Source organism: Labrus bergylta, chromosome 20 (genome assembly GCF_963930695.1).
Source record: "Labrus bergylta chromosome 20, fLabBer1.1, whole genome shotgun sequence".
Lineage (NCBI taxonomy): Eukaryota > Metazoa > Chordata > Actinopteri > Labriformes > Labridae > Labrus > Labrus bergylta.
The window spans coordinates 14242189-14259046 of record NC_089214.1 but is presented as its reverse complement, the minus strand read 5'-3'; the positions used below and the strand labels follow the sequence as shown (position 1 = coordinate 14259046).

General features: G+C 38.8%; 2 protein-coding genes across 2 annotated transcripts in view; both read left to right on the top strand.

Moving 5' to 3' along the window:
* The window catches only part of LOC109986588 (E3 ubiquitin-protein ligase HECW1), a 76815-nt gene extending 71691 nt beyond the window's left edge, over nt 1-5124 (top strand). Inside the window, exon 30 of the mRNA XM_065948955.1 lies at nt 133-5124. Within this exon, the coding sequence (XP_065805027.1) occupies nt 133-244 (112 nt within the window). The 3' untranslated portion in view covers nt 245-5124. The remainder of the gene's footprint in view (nt 1-132) is intronic.
* A 1599-nt stretch (nt 5125-6723) lies between these two features.
* stk17a (serine/threonine kinase 17a) overlaps nt 6724-16858 on the top strand; it is a 31407-nt gene continuing 21272 nt past the window's right edge. The window contains exon 1 of the mRNA XM_020637294.3: nt 6724-7193. Within this exon, the coding sequence (XP_020492950.2) occupies nt 7012-7193 (182 nt within the window). The 5' untranslated portion in view covers nt 6724-7011. The remainder of the gene's footprint in view (nt 7194-16858) is intronic.

Here is a 16858-nt window from a genome sequence, read left to right as displayed (position 1 = left end):
ATTTTTTAGGAAACAGCGACTAACTCTGTCTTTATCTCTCTCTCTCTCTCTCCCTCTCTCTTTCCCTCTCGTTCTGCCTCTCTCTCCCTCTCTCTCTCTCGCTCTCTCTCTCGCTCTCTCTCTCTCTCTCAGGGCTCACACCTGTTTTAACCGCCTGGACTTGCCTCCATACCCTTCATACACCATGCTGTATGAGAAACTGCTGATTGCAGTGGAGGAAACCAGCACGTTTGGCCTGGAATGAGAAAGACGGGACAATCAAATCAATACTGCATCTCTCTAAAGATACCTGGATTGTACTCAATTTAGACTTTTGTCTTGTAGATACACGTACGTCACTGTCCTGGTACTGTGTGTCGCTCACCTTTCTATGAGGTTCTTGATGACTGGGCCACTGCGGAACAACAGATATTTTTTTAGTTATCTCAAAGACAGAGGGATCTGGAACACTGCAACAGCATTTTAAAATAATATTTAATTATATGTTTGTCTAAATAAGGCAATGTTAAATGCAATCAAGTTCATTTAAAATTGCATGTAGCAGAAAGCATCATGTCCAATCCAAAAATTGAAATACCTTGAAATGACAAACAATAATAATACATCATAATAATGTTACATAATAGCACTGAATACAAGAACATTACATAGCATCTAAGAAATTTTTATCAAATCTTAATATTAGATAAATTGTCAGAATTATCCTTTCAATTAATCCTTACACCTGGGATGAGAATTTGAAATCACAATCAATATTTAAATTCAAAGTATTGAATAACAAAAAATAAGAATTATATTAATTATTAATATTATTATAATAAATAAATTATCAAAAAGTAAAAGGTATACTTAAAAAAATCTCAGTAAATGTATTTATTATGTGACAGATTTTCATGGAACAAAATTATAATATTTCATATATACTTGTGCATCAACTCTGTGAATTCAAACATAGATGAGAAAGTGTGCAAATGAAGGCATACAAATTCTCAGGTCTGCTGTTCTAAAATATTCAGATAGATGTATAAATGTGTGTAAAAAGCAGTTTTAAACGGGCTCATCAGAAGGATGCAAAGGCTGGTAGATCTAATGCCAAAGGAACAATCATGTAGAGTGTTTTTTTTATTCTGGAGTGTCGACAAGAATCAATATATATATTTTATCTGGGCTGTGACTAGCCAGGAGGAACCTGCCAAAGGATCCATGTCAGGGATCTTGAATACAAAGAATGAAAGGAATATGACAGAGCTTGGTGCCAGATACCAAACCTTTCAAGGCCTTTGGGTCAATCAGTAAAAAACTTGAAACTAATCTAAAACCATAAGCAATGTAAAGATGCTTATGTGTCATAGATCCCGTCTGTTTGCTCCACTCAGAGCTATCAATAGCTTTAAATATGTCTAATCTGATCCCTGAGGGACTGTTGAAGACCTCAATAATGGCCCAAACAATTCCCACTTGGAAAGTGGCACCTAAAGGAATAGGTCTATAATAGATAAGCTATCCATACACATTTTCTAAGTAATGTTGATCATTTTAAAAAGTGAATTCTGCTGAAACATTCAACAAGCTTTTCAGTTATGAGCAGAAACTCAAGAAAATCACAAAAGTCTTGGGGAAAAAATGAAAATATTCCCGACAAACTGGAGTGGTTCAGCTAAATGGAAGCAATGTGAGAAATATTGGAAGACCTCTTAAACATTTTAAAGTACAGTGGCAAAATAGCAAGATTCAGACTACGGTAAACGACTTAAATAAGTGTTTATAATGTAGGGGGTAAACTCAACAATAACGATAATATTCTATTAAAGTCTGAAACTCAAGAACTATTGGATTGGTCCATGATGCAGAACTAAAAAACTAAGAACACGTGGCTTACTCTTGTCCTACCCTGATTCACAAATATTTGTTGCCCCTGTTGGTTGGGTTGGTTGGTTTAAGGCTAGAGATTGGTTATGGTTATGATAAGAATATCATAGTTATCCAATCAGAGGTAGGATAGGTTTTTGCCTTTCCCAAAGAAGAAAGAAAATATCACATAGAGAAGAGCGTTGTTCTGAACCTGCAACTTCACTTTCCCTGGCCCCCTTTGGTTCAGTCCAAAGTGAGGACGGCTGCTGTGATCAGATACTTCATACTCTCCTCTGAATGGACCGCAATGTCGCTGGAAGAGCTCTTCAGATCGTCATTCATATTACTTGCTCTGAACAATATTCAAAAGCAGGGACAATGATGTCACGTCTCCTCTCTCAAAGTAGCCATCAATTCCAACACAAGGGCTCCTGGGATTCTGTCTGTCGAGACCGAGGGTGATCACGTCGACAATGCAAACAGGATGTACATGATGACTTACAATCAAAGAATACTCATGTGGACATTGTACCTTCAACTTCGATAAACCCTCCTATCAGGAGTGGTACTTCCCTTTCAGAATTGTTGGTCCTTCAATTTGAACTAGAGCTGCCTGTAGTCTAATTGAAGTCTTCTACCGAACTCTCAGACTGTGTTCCTTTTCCACGGTGTTGTTCTTTGCATGGAGCAGGTACTCCAACATCTGAACCTTTACAGTCCAACAACCTTTACAAACAACATGACTGGTGCATAGTAGCATGTAGATGTCCAAGGGCAGTGGATCATTGGATCAGCCACTTGAACCAATCCCAACCTACTGGTACAAACTCAAAATATGACCTGGGGCCCTTGGATGAACCAGTGTAATATATGCAATAGTTAAGACCTTGTACTACAATCTCTTCCACAGTCTACAATGTTGTCTCAGACCATGAGCGACTGCAGTGTACACTCATGCATTCCCAGCCTCTTGTCTACATCTCGAGTCCAGTAATGAAACTGTGCCTCAGTTACTTACTGCCTCATGTGTGGCATGTGGGTTTGTGATGCCAAGTGGTTTGTATATCAGCCTGACAGAAGGAAAGTCTTTGGTTTTACCCCACACAAAGCCAACTTGTGCATCTCAGGCAGATAGCTATTTGATTTCAAAGCCAAGTATAAATACAACCTAGATATTGTAGTCCTACATGTTTTAAAGCTGAAATGATAAGAAGGCTGTTATCTCTTAAGGCCACATGCATTGACTGGACTGCGCCTATGTGTAATATTATTTGTCATTGCAAATGTAGATCATCATTTTCAAGGGCAACTTCTTCAATTTATACTTTTGAAGTCTCAAGCCATTGTCAAAGATTCATACAGGTGTGGATCAAGGCTTTTTCTTACTGATTTTTTTTTTTTTTTACTGAGCGATTTCTGTTTTACCTGATTTTCTGTTTTAAGTCAGATGAAACACAGATGTTTTAACATGCAAAACTGTATGAACAACAACAGCTCAAGACTCCATGACTGTGAAGGCATCTATCAACAACAGAAAAGTGGAGTATAAGATATATTATTTAAATTATTTAACACATTTATTCACATTCATTACACCTAAGTATCAGAGGCATTTTGCTGCCATAGCTATAACTGTATCCACAGTTTATTGGTTTTAACAGCAGTCTAACATAACATTACTGTTGTTGGCATGAGCGAATACTTCTTCAACGATAGCATTCTGTGTAAAAGAAAAAAGAACCCGTAATAAAATGTTAACTTGGGTTTCATAGAAAAATCCATCATCTACAGTCTTGTCGAGCCATGGGATAATATGATAGTAATATAATAAGGAGCAGATATTTAGACTCGTCCATGTCTCTCATGTGAGAGACATTGATCCTGTTTTCTCAATTTACACTTCTGTACACTCATTCAGAACTTTTTTTTTAAACTTTCTTAATTTAAAAGACTTCTAAAAATAAATGCTAAATGTTTATGTAATTTCACCTTGATGGTGCTTTATTATTATGTGCTTGCTACAGACATGCTAAAAAATGGGGTAATAGGGTGGAACCAAAGCAACAGAAAAAACGTTTTGTTTTTTTTCGTGAAAATATTAAGGAATTCATTTGTTTACAATCAGATAACGACCTCTCCGGGTAAACTCAAAGCAGTCAGGTCATTAGAACTGCGTTCATCCTTAACAGTGGCGAGGCCTTTTCAGCTCACAAGAAAACAAGGCTGTGATTATGTTGCATCTTCCCTCTCTTTTTTATCTACAATCTTTTGTACTGTTATTTATATATATTGTATTCATAGGTAAAGGGAGGTTCTGGAGCTTTCCCTGAATGTTTTGTTTGTTTGCATTTTTTTTTTATGTTGTGAGAAGCGTCAGTCAGAGAGTTTGCCTTCACTTTTGGAGCCTTTGCGTTTTTGATATGCGTGTCTTTTTTCTATGATCAATTAAGCTAGCTAGTTATCTGTCAGTGCAGGAAATGTTCCACGAGGGTGTTTGTTTTTATTTCCATTCAGCTAACAGAACATCTCTTTGTCTTTTCACCTTCAAGGTGGCTATGCACGTTTCATCATGAAAAGTCTGCAGCATTTAAAGTTCGCAAGGTTTTTTTTCTTGTCGCAAATATCTTCACCATGTTAGACATTTCAGAGCTGCATGTATCCAAGTAATCTGTGCTTTGGGCAGTTTATTACAACAATGGAGTACAAAAACACAATACTTTTGTGTGTTGTTCCTGATGATATGTAGAAAATGTACGAATGTCTTGTTTATGTTAGGTTGATATGTTAAATAAATACATCGTCCATTATGAAGGCTGATATTCATCCTAGAAAGAATGGAGAAAAACACTTCTATATAAGTGATGTTTAAGTGGGTTGACAGCAGCTATTTAAAAAATATTGAAATACTCTTTTGAAGAATTTAGGAATCATTGAATATCCACAGAAAGTTAAGGTGGTGGGAAACTGTAGCAGCTGTTTTATATTTATGTTTTTTTTAATTTATTTATTAATTTATTCTCATTTTTAAAATGGAATCTAACAAAGGGACTATGTGAATAACTGGATTGAATGTGGCAACACTCACTGAAGCATGCTTTTTTGTTGTATGTTTTGTTTCTGTTCTGTGTGTACAGATGACACACATGTGTAAATACTGTTAAAAGGTACAGTTCTGAATTGTCTGAGAACAGGTTGTGAAATACTCAGGCTGTGCTACCGCTCCATCACACAATACAACTGTTTATGGATATCAATAAAAAGGTCACTTTGTTACTTTGTTGTCATTGTGTGGATATGTAAGACCTAAAAAAGACACGATTTGAAACCAGTAGTTATTGCAAACCAGGAGATCGGTAATACTGAACTTGCGACTGAGAGGCATGTGATTGGCGGAATTTTTAGGCGATCGTGATTCTACTTTAGTAAGACACTAACATTGTGAAATTTAAATTTAAGACGTTTTTGGGGGAAATATCATTATGAAATTAGACAGGCTGAAAAGAGTGCTTGGATTCAAACTTCAATGAAAACAAAAACAAAATAGTATTTTTGTCCAAACAATTGATTAAAACTCATTTATGATTTTTCTTTTACTGAATATTGAAAGTTTTGTGACATTGATAATTTTCGAGCATCAGGCAGGGTTGGTCATTTTCTCCAGAGTTTGGTTGAAATTGTCTTAAGGTCCTGACAGAAATGAAGTCATCTGTAGCAGCTGTAAGCATGTAAAACCTTTGACCAATATCTGCCACAAGGTACCAATTTAGTGAACTAATCATGTCTCGCTGCTCGTACTCTTCCCCTTGCGTGCACTAGCCAGCGCTCAAAGTGCATCACAGATGACAGTTTATACTGTGAGTGAGTTTCCTTACCGCTGAATAAAACAGGAGACGACGTATACTACACAATGCAAGCGATGAGCTGAGGTCCGCTTAAGGAGCAATGTGTAAGTGAGGGCTGCCTTTATATTTGGAACAATTCTTGATGCTCTGACCCTTTTCTTTTCACACTTTAGAGGACATGTTAGGAAAATTTGGAAAATAGTATGAAAACCAACCCACAAAATGTGAAATAAACCCATCCAGTCTTTTGTTTGTGGTCTGCATAAGTCTTACAACACAGTGAAAAGTGTGCTGTTTCAAATTTCAAAATTCTCACTACATAGGAGTGATGTCTACTGGGAAAACTCAGGGTTTTAAATGTTCATGCATTTAAAGAGACACACACACCAAAAGGAGCGTTCTGAGAGTGCTGGTTTATACAGGGTCACAAACCTCCTCTGGTGCTTTATTCATGTTATATTTTGACCAAAGCACAACACAGATGTTTCATTTAGACCACAGGGGACTGTTTGAAAAGAGGGAAAAGGGGGATAATATGTCCTCTTTAACAATATTTTCCTATGCCTACACTTTTTCCCTGTTTATTTTATGTTTTTTACTTTATTAAACAATATTTCCATGTTTAATTATTGCAAATATGAGCTCAACCATAATGTATAAAAGTGAATGATTAAATGACTACATGAGGTTTTCTTTGTAAATGAATAAATTCAAGAAAAAGAGTTGGCACATGTACACTTCATTAAGTTTAGAAATGATCAGAATATGCAAAGGCACGAATTTATTCCCCTTCAAAGAAGCACTTAACAGTAACAGAGTTTAATTTATTTTATAGTAGCCTATTATTAGGAAGTTGAAAAGTTTCAACCTCTTCATCTTTCTTTTTTCTTTTCTTTTTTTTTGTTTTACCGATTGAATGCACGAGATGGCAGTGACGCTGTGTGTTTCCTCCCTTTCCAATCCAATTGGTCAGTCTGCCTGTCAATCAACACAGTCTCCCATGGTTACTGAAAGCACAGTACCAGTCCGGGTTGACCAGTGGCGAGCAGACTGAGGACCTCTCACAACCGAAAAGCCAAGCACGACCGAGGGACTTCATCAAAATGAGCTTGTCAACCGCGTTATTTGCCAAAATATATTCCTATGCGGATGCATTTAAATCTTATTCGTCCTATCAGTGATACATTTTTGCCACACGAATGTTTTTTGCTGAATTTGTTTCGCAACGTGTAGCCAGCTGTTTTGTTTAGAAGCAGTCTGTTACTTTTTCGTTCAAGTTTTTTATTTTGCCAACGAACCGCTCCAATTAAACGTCGCCATGATCCCCGAATGCCCCCGGTCCGGGGACCCGAGAAGCCGGACCCGCTTCCAGCACAACAATGCTGCCGAACCGAACCAGACCCGCGGAGTCAGCGGTTTGTTGTCAGAAATTAAAACCACCGTCAAGAACGAACCTTTCACCGACCACTACACCATCATCCCCGGCAAGGAACTGGGAAGGTAAGTCGACCTACACGTTTGTTCAGAGAATGGGTTTATTTGTAGAAGTGAACTTTGTCATAAAGTTGACTAGAGTTAACCTTGATTAGCTTGTTAATGTTGGCGTGGTAAACTAAGAGGACTGCATTAACATAGCTTACTACTTTAGAAAAACATTTTATTCCATCTTTAATTCAACAATTCATGTGTATTTGTGTTTCCTCTTTTATTACATTTTGCCAAATCAGTTTCAAAAGTGAATTATTAACTGCTCAGACTTCCAATGTTTCTCTGCCAGAGCCAGACTGGTTTTTATAGGTCGGCTGTTATTATGCTGTTAAAATCACTGCTAAACTTATATTTGCATAAGTTTCCCTCTTCAACATTTTCATTAAGCAGCTTTCTGAGTGTTTTTGAAATTTCCTTATTGATGCCTGAAGTCCTTTTGTGATTCCAGCTCAGTTATAACAGCATTCAGTGATTCCCTCGCTCTTATGTTGTTTGTCTTTTGCATGTCTGTATTACATTTCCCCGGCTCTTATATCTACTAAAACATGCATTTAAATGTGTAATCAGTTTAAAACATTGACTAGCCATACCAGTGTAATTTTATATTCAGTACATTAGAACGAAAGAAGGAAAAATAAATCATCCCCAGATCAAAATACGCATTATCGGATTGATCTTTAGAAAGTCCAATCTCGGGAGGGAAGGATTTGGGAGAGATGTACTTTTTAGACTATTAATGTTTCACAGGATTTTTTTTTTTTTTTTAAAGGCTTAACTATTTGAGGAAATGCCCTCCATCCTGCTGGCTGGACTCAGCAGAAGAATAGTATAGGCCTTACATAGTAACAAAGCAAATCCACTTTTTGTTCTTAGAATTTGCATTTAGCCTACTCGGATTAATCACACCACTTTCTGACAAACCTGTAACTAGGTTGTGGCTGTGTGAGTGACCCAGGTTCAACGTCTGTGATGGGAGCTCAGTTCTGCAGTGACCCTGTTAAATAGCGACGTTGGCTATGTGTGTCAAGTCTTAGAGGGCCACAGTAAAGGCTGTGTGTATACGTGTGTGTGTGTGTGTGTGTGTGTGTGGTTTCTCATGACGTTGTGACTGAGATTAGCTGCCACAGAACAACATGAAAGGTTACTTTAATCTGCATATGTTCCTGACCTTTAATGTTGTACTCAGCAGATCAGTCGACACAAGGTCATGTGTTCAAGTTCATGTACATCAGAGCATTATACTGGATCAAACTTGTTGTACTTCTCTAATACACTTTATTTTGAATGATACTGATCCCGATTTTTCTGGGGGAAAAACTTGCACAGTACAGAAATGGTGTTCCGATATTCAACATTTTTAAACTCTACTTAAAATAGATGTTATACTGTTCTATTTTCACTATGACTATTAAAATACATTTTAAGTCAAGACTGTTGTTTCAAAGTGCGATATTTACATCCCTGTGACCTTCAGCCTTCAGTCTCAATGTCATGGCGTGTAATGAGGGGATGAAGTGATCCCCCTCTGTGCAGCCCTCAGAGCTAGTAACATGGCTGAGCCGGGATCGGCCGGAGCCGGTGGGGGAACGCAGCGCTGTGTGTTTGTGTCCAATGCATGTCTGACCGTGTGTTATGTGTGGAGCTCCCACTCAGGCAGTACCGTGCTCTCTAGCGCTTCTGCAACGATAAATTCACAGACTGGGACACCAATATTATGTGAAATCAATATGAATGTCTTAAGGCGTAATGAGGGCAAAGCTTCGTTATGGCGCTGTTGTAGAATAGCTCTATGATAACATGAAAGTCTGTAAATTCAAATTGTAAATAATGGTGACTGGTTGACCTATATGTTTTTATATGATATGATGATAGAGATCAGTGTGGCCAAACCAGTTTTAAATAGCAGCCTGGAAAGCGGCCTAGACCTACACAGAACTAAAAATGAGAGGACAACTTTTTTGTTGATCCAACGCCAGAGCCACTCGGATTACGTATCCATAAATAAACGTTAAGGATTGGCTGAATGTGATCATGGTTTTGTTCAATCATGTTTGTGTCCAATTATTCACTGGATATATTTCAGAGATTTTCAGATGATCATAAGAAATACTCTACAGCTTCATTCAAGGTGCCTTCTCCCTGGAAGCATAAAGTCTGTGCAGGGTATTTGTTTGGCTTTAATTAGATAATGCATGTTTGCACTACAGCAGTTTTTCTGAGATAACACTCAGAATGGGAATATTAAGCCCAGTTATGATAAAAGGAAATTAAGACTAGTGGTGTGCAAAACTGACCAAATTGCTGAAAGTGTACAATTCTACAACTACAATTCTACAATTCACTTAGCAGACACTTTTATCCAAAGCGACGTACATCAGAGAGTAAGTACAACACAAGCAAGGATCTAGAAAAAAAGGGAACAATGTCAGTAAGAGCAAGCGATCAGCTTTGTACGTGTACACGTTGGGCGTCGGCCAGCTTGTTAAAAAAGTATTTTAAAAAAGTATTTCCTTCAACAGGTATACACGGGGACACCACCTCGTGACGTTAACATTATATTACATTCTGAATGTAGGGAGGGAGAAATGTTTTCCTGATGATCCGCCGCCAGCACCGAGGGGCCACGCGGCCTCGGGTGCGGGGATCTCAAACCGGTAATGATCCTTCCGCAGGTTCACCTACGGCTTTTCTAATGTTTTAATCTTCGTTCATTTAAAACATTAGTGGCATGTTACATGTTATAAATATAATTGGATTATGAGATCACTGTAGCGCTCTACACTTCTTCAGAACAACAGCGGTGAGAAGGAGGGGTGGAGAAGAAAGTCACCACCTGTGCAGCTCGTGACGGATACTTCGCTTACAGTGTTTCCCCTACCATTATATTGGGGGGGGTGGCCCAATTTTTTTTTTTTTAAGATTTCTTTTTGGTCTTTTTGTGCCTTTATTGTAGGGATAGGATAGTGGATAGAGTCGGAAATCAGGGAAATAAGTCATTTAAGGACATCTGTCATTAAAAGTAACACATGAACACCAAGATTCCCTCAAGTGTTTGTGTCGCCGTTTCAGCATGTCGGCTTGTCTCCACCCCCCCCCCCCCCCCAACGCTGTAAACCTATAGGGGAAACACTGGCTTAACAGCTGATGCTCTGTGCTTTGTGCTGTGACATGCGCACCTTACCAAATGTTTTTAAAAAAACAACTAACTTTTAAATGGTTAGCGATTTTATTCAACGTTTACTGTTTTTCTAAATGTTTAAACCTTTAGAAGTCACACGACTAATTATTTTTTGCAGATTGATAGGCATTGCATAATGAAGATCCAAAGAAAAATTGTGCCAGACTTCAAGGTCAACAACATATTTAATACCAATTAGCTTTATGGTATTAGCATTTTTCCACTTCCTAATCCTAACCAACATCATAATATTGTTTCACAACACAGTTGAGAAGGCATCGATTCCTATACCCCAAACACAACTGTTAGATGAAATTTAATATTGTTAACATGATTGAATGCTTCCATCGGCTGTTTTATATTGGTCCCTAATTTGATTGGGCATTTTTTTAAATGTAAAATAACACACTTAGTATGATAATATGATGCCATAGTTGATAGATATCAAAGAGCATCAGCTATACAGTTGAATTCAGGATGTACATAGTTAAGAAGATCAGCTTTGCTTCACAAGCACCACTCAAATTGAAGCCCCCTACAGTTTGTCTGATATGGGAACACAATGCTTTGGGTAATTTGCATTTCAAAAAAGATGTACTGATGAACCATCACCATTGTCATCAGATGAACTTATTGCAGGGTGGTTGAGTCAGGCTTTTAACAGAGATGTCTGAGTTTGCAGCGGAATACAATCCATTAAAAAGCTACAGAATGTTCTCAAACTATTGCTAAGTAGAACCAATTTAGAAACTTGACATCGTTAAAAAGGATAGAAATTTGTATTTGTCTTGAAACTGTCAGTGTTTGACCTCCATTAACTGGCTACTTTTCTAGGGATAGAGATAGAGGATGGGGGAGTTTAAAGTAATACCCTCCAATGCGTCCCTGCAGTGGGAGTCCCAGATGGCTTGAAGCCAAGCTCCTTTAGTAACTGCGACAATGGTGCAACAGTCATTGTATCCATATGGTTAAAAGCTTTTTCCATGGGGGGTCTTAGTGACAGAAATGGCCACTCTCTTATTAGTCCTTATGGTCCTGGTCAGAGTCCTTATGGTCCTGGTCAGAGCTCTTTGGTGATTGCATATAACCAGCCTGGTCCTTGAGCTAGGATTTAGCACTAGGAGACGTTTAGGCTTTTCTTTCTGATAGCAGGGGTTGTTGTCACATTTTGAAAATGTTACTTATTCTCGTAAAGATTTTAAGAGTCACTAATACATATTATTTTCTGACTCAAATTATATTCTTCTGAGATAGACCACTTTGGTAATTTATATCTTTGCTGTAAAGGCCCTGACACACCAAGGAGACGGTCGGCCGTCTGCCTGTCGGTGAGAGCTCGCCCCCCCAGTTGCTCCAGTTGGCCTTTTTTTTTCAGACTCTACATGTAGAATCTGAGGAGCCGTCGCCGGCACGGTTGGGGGGTAGGGATCTCTCTGATTGGCTGTTCAGCTAAGCGAAACAGAAGAGCCAGTGCACGAGAAGAAATACGGAAGCGCCTCTTCTCTTCTTGTTCCACTAATAAAAAACCAAGTGCTGACAACGCCAGCACCATTTTCTACTTTTTATCAGACATTATTCTCCATTAGAAGTTCCTATATTACGAGTGTTGAGCGACAACAAAGGTTTATTTATCCGCTTTCTTCCTCGTCCTCTTCCGATTTCCCCTTTTTGGAATGACGATCACAGACTACCGCCACCTGCTGGCATGTAGAGTTATTTCCTTTCACGCACGCACAGAACGTACGTGGTGGTTGGCCGTCGGCTGTAGTCTTTGTGGTGTGTTCTAGTGAAACTTTTTGGCCAAGACAAACGACGTCACCAGTTCTTGGCCGTCTGCTCAATGTGTCATGGCCTTAAGTCATTCTGCATGGTACGTGTCTTGAAAATCCTAAAAATCACTCAAATTGTAGAATTCTTTTCTGATTGCTTTAATCAGTTACTTCATTAGCTTTTCACCCCAAGTTGTTCGATATTTGTTGTGAACCTGTTTGAATTACATGTTCCAACGCTAAAATAATGGTGGTTTGAAAGTGATCTTAAATTAATTTATCTATGCATGCGCAAAATATATAGATTGAATTATATTTTTGATTACTTCTTATTACATCGTGGCCTGTGGGAATATGTGGATGTTGTATATTCCACAGTCCTTTTAGTTTGATGAAGTTATCAGATTCTGCCTCTCTTGTATACTGCGGTGGAATCCATTCTAACTGATAAGTCTAACCTACATTATTTACTGGCTGACCTCATCCCTGTAATAGCCAGTCGAGAGTTGGAAAAATGGGGTCATCAGTTGATCCATTTTTTTCTATCAGAAATGCATTTCAGTTTGGGTCATCCTCGCTATGTGCCTCTGGCTTTGAGCCAACCCTGGTGTGCACAGGGGGAAGCCGTTGATGTCGTTGGAAGTGTTTGGCCATAAGCCAGTGGAAATCTTTATTTCGTTAAATGAATCCAGGGCTGCCCGACAGCCTCTAAAACAGCCCAACCATGAGACTGCAAACAGCCCGCACAGACAAACCTGACATCACCTTAGTAGTTAAAGAACTGATGGCCAATTTGATACGGGCTGAAGCACTGATCTAGCTCATTGGACACTTAGTTTGTCCATCAAAAGGAAGAGAAGAAAGGGGGGTTCCAAAAGCCAACCAACACATCAGCTAACCTAAATAGACTTAAAACTAATGTAATTTACTGCAACATAAACTTCTGTTATAATCTGTAATTTGAACGTCCCAACACAGAGGTCATGGCAAATAATCAGCCATTCAGCCATGTAGCAGCATGAATATCATCAATACCCTTTGAGTAGTCACTGTAGTATTTGAGCACAATTGCACAAAATCAGACCAAAGTTTAAACCTTAAAAATATGAGTGGAAAAAAATCTCTGTGCATTATTATTATGCAGTCAAACGTTTGCAGAAAGTTCTGACTAATTACTAGTTTGACAGGGTAACCCATTTTAAATCTGTGATGCATAAATCTTCACTTAAACTAGGCTGTGGTGAACCTGTGAACGGCTGGTGCAGAGAGCTGTGAGGTTCTCTGCTGCAGCTTGGCTTTAAGTCTGTAACCTCCCAAAGCCAAATACTGCATCCATTAGGCTGCTTCTTTACAGTAAATGTAACTGTGCAGGGCCATCATCACCTCTGGCTTGGACACACACACACACACACACACACACACACACACACACACACACACACACACACACACACACACACACACACACACACACACACACACACACACACACACACACACACACACACACACACACACACACACACACACAAAAGCCAGCTCTTTCAGGGTGTAGTCTGTGAATGAGGCTGCTGGCTTTGGAAATGTGCTGACACAGCTTTAGAAAAGGCTGTGGTGGCCCAGTGTGGTTTCTAAAGAGCAGGCCCAGACTCCCAAACCAAACAGCATCTGTCTGCTGCTCCAACATGTCCACACCCAGACCAAAACATACTGCTAGCAAAGATCTTTGAACTACACTGACTTAGATTATTAAGGATTTTAAAATAACATAAACCTCACTGTGCTACCAAACTCAGTAAAACAAATGAAGTCCTGTTGATACAAAGAAATGTAAGTTCTTGTAAAAGCTTGACCAACCCATCTACTTGTGCACAAAAACGCCTAGTTTCAAGAAACTTCATTGCATCTATCAATGTTTGGCTTGTTGTCCTAAACCAATGTTAACCGAACGAAGACATCACTTACTGATACAGGAAAGCATTCTGTAATAATGCAACAATGTCAAGTACAAAAGTGTATGACAAGTTTAGTCCTTGTTTCAATTGTGTATTTTTTGTAAAATCTTTTAATTTCAATTGTGTCTACAAAACTGAGTGATACTAAATGTCTGGCTGGTTTTCCCAGCTGTTTTAAAGTTCAGAGTTAGTCTCATTGTAATGCCATCAGCGTAATGTAAATCACTGAATGGTTGAATAACTGAATAATGCACACGTAAACACTGAGTAGTACACCTGCCAGATTTGGACATTGTCCATATGTGTGTTAAAGGTGAAGTGAAAGGTAATTACATGGCTAACAAGATTGACGGAAAGGTCAGAGGTCACATGTGTCACAGTTGTCCTGATGTCAGCAATGAGATTCTTCATTCTCTCAAGTGTTTTGTAAAATGCAAAGCATGACCCATTTCTACAGTAAGCTCTGTGCAATCTTCAATATATGAACACTATGACAAATGAATTTAATCAAATCATCTTTTTCTCAAATATTATACTCCACATAATCAACAAAAGTTGCCTCATGATTCTTAACAAACAGAAGCAGATGTAGACCAAACTCATTGTAATATTATTTACAGAAACCCCAGTTGCACCATAAGTCTCCTCTGGGATGTTGTACTCTTTAGCTCCGAGCTTCACAGGCCTCATGACTCTCACATGAGCATGAATCAGCTCAGTCTAGTGCTGTAGGCCCAGAGCCGGTTACCACACTCTGCAACCGATACAGGTTCTTTTTAGCTTCCACGCAGTCTTATTCTCCGTATACTCGCACATTGTGTTCCCCCTCTAACTATCATAAATGTTTTAAACTCCCTCTTGGCGCAGAATGATAATAACACTCTTTGTAATAGTTCTGAGAGTCTTTTTGGTTTTTGCTGGAAATTAAATAAAGATTCCTCTGTGTATCAATTTATTCACAGAAAACAAACTGAAGACATCTGTATTAGATCTTCACAGTTAAGTTATCCGTGAAAGAAGGGGCTGATGATTGCATGTTTAAAGCTGAGGTGTTTTCTTATTCAGGGCTACAACAGGGCATCTGTCTCAACTAGACATGAAAGTCATTTTCCTCTCTATTCACATCCCTCAATCATCTTTGAGGGATGCATTGAGACAAATTCAGGATATTTCACAGCAAGCCATTGACCACTTTTGGTTCTGAAATCATGTGGCTAACCAAAGTGTTTAATGTTTGCATTGTAGCTATGTAAGGTTAAAGGAAAACAAACAATGTAATTGTGTTTCTCGGACTTCATTTAGTTTACAGAGTTGATTATAATTACGAGGCAAAGACATAATCCACAATCACAAGACTCTTGTGATCCAAGCTTTATCAATCCAGTTGTTGGTTAGTGTTTTTTTTAAAGGCATCACTACTACTATTAAAATAACTTTTATATTCACCGAGGCTAAACTGTTGATGTGTGTGTTAAGTGAACTAAACAGTTAAACGTCATCACCCTTCTAGTCGGTACTAGAATTACTAGTCAGTTAAACACATTTCTAAAATTTGTTGGCCCGATGCCGGTCAAATGTTATGCTCAAACTGCAACGCAGCCGCTTTCACTTGCTGTAGCCATAAACTGGCTGAGGCTCCAGTTATTGGGCCTGCTACCAGGATGTAAACAGGCACAGTGAATGAACAACTCGTAGGAGCAGCACGGTTTGGAAGTTTTTTAATCTATAACACTAACATGAAAATGTTTGTGGACTGTGTCAGGTTAAACTAGCTTATTCACACTACATTTGACGACATTTAAAACAGGAATATGGACGAACATGCAAGGTGGACCAAAGGCTGGCACGACTTGTATAAGCCACACTTTGCTAATTGGCATTGTTTACCCTCAGACACATTTAATTAAATTGTGCTCCATTTAGATTTTTTGATCATTCTTCATGTCAAGGCAAATTTAAAGAAGCAGGGAGAGCAGTTTTGGCATGTCAGTGTGGCTGAGACTTGGCAGTGGTTCGGTCACGTTCAGCCAGGCTCATGCTGCTGATTTATTGGAGCATTGACTGCCAACAGTAGCCAGAGGGAAAGCATGATGTGGGCCTGTCATCTCCATCACCATTCACATTTCACCAGATGTCCCGTGGGCAGTGCACACACAGTACTGTGGTCCTCACTCGGGTTTACCTCCTAGCCTAAAATAGAACTGGGTCAGGCCAGACTCTTGTGATATAAAGAGAAAGGAAACAACATCCAAAGCCAGGTCTGCAGAGTGTTTTAAGGTTGTTTGAAACCAAACATTAACACTAGATATATCTGTGAAGCTGTGTTTTAACTTAAACTTGTAATCAGACTCTGCTTCATTAGCTGAGACTTCTGGTGCCAGCAGCAGCTCTTGCTTTTTATAAGCTGCTTTCATTTTGACTGGAATAAAAAGCCTTTGATAAGCTTGTTTTCTACATTTAAGGACACCAGTTTACTGCCTTTGAGAATGTTCCAGAATTATGCAACTACAAAAGCCACTTTCTTTTATTTAATTTCGTCCCCCTTTAGGACTTCTATGTAGCGTTGTGTACCCTTTAAGGTAGTGGAGTTACTGACGACAAAGACATTCAACACTATTTAGTGACTATGTCTCAGCTGCCACTTTTTAGAGCACACATGCTAAAAACTCCACAGAGCATTGTTGAAAGGTGACTGTCTGACACGTTACCAGATCCCTTGGTATTTTCTGAAGTCATCATAACTAATAATTGAGAGAGATCATTTTTTGGTGTGTC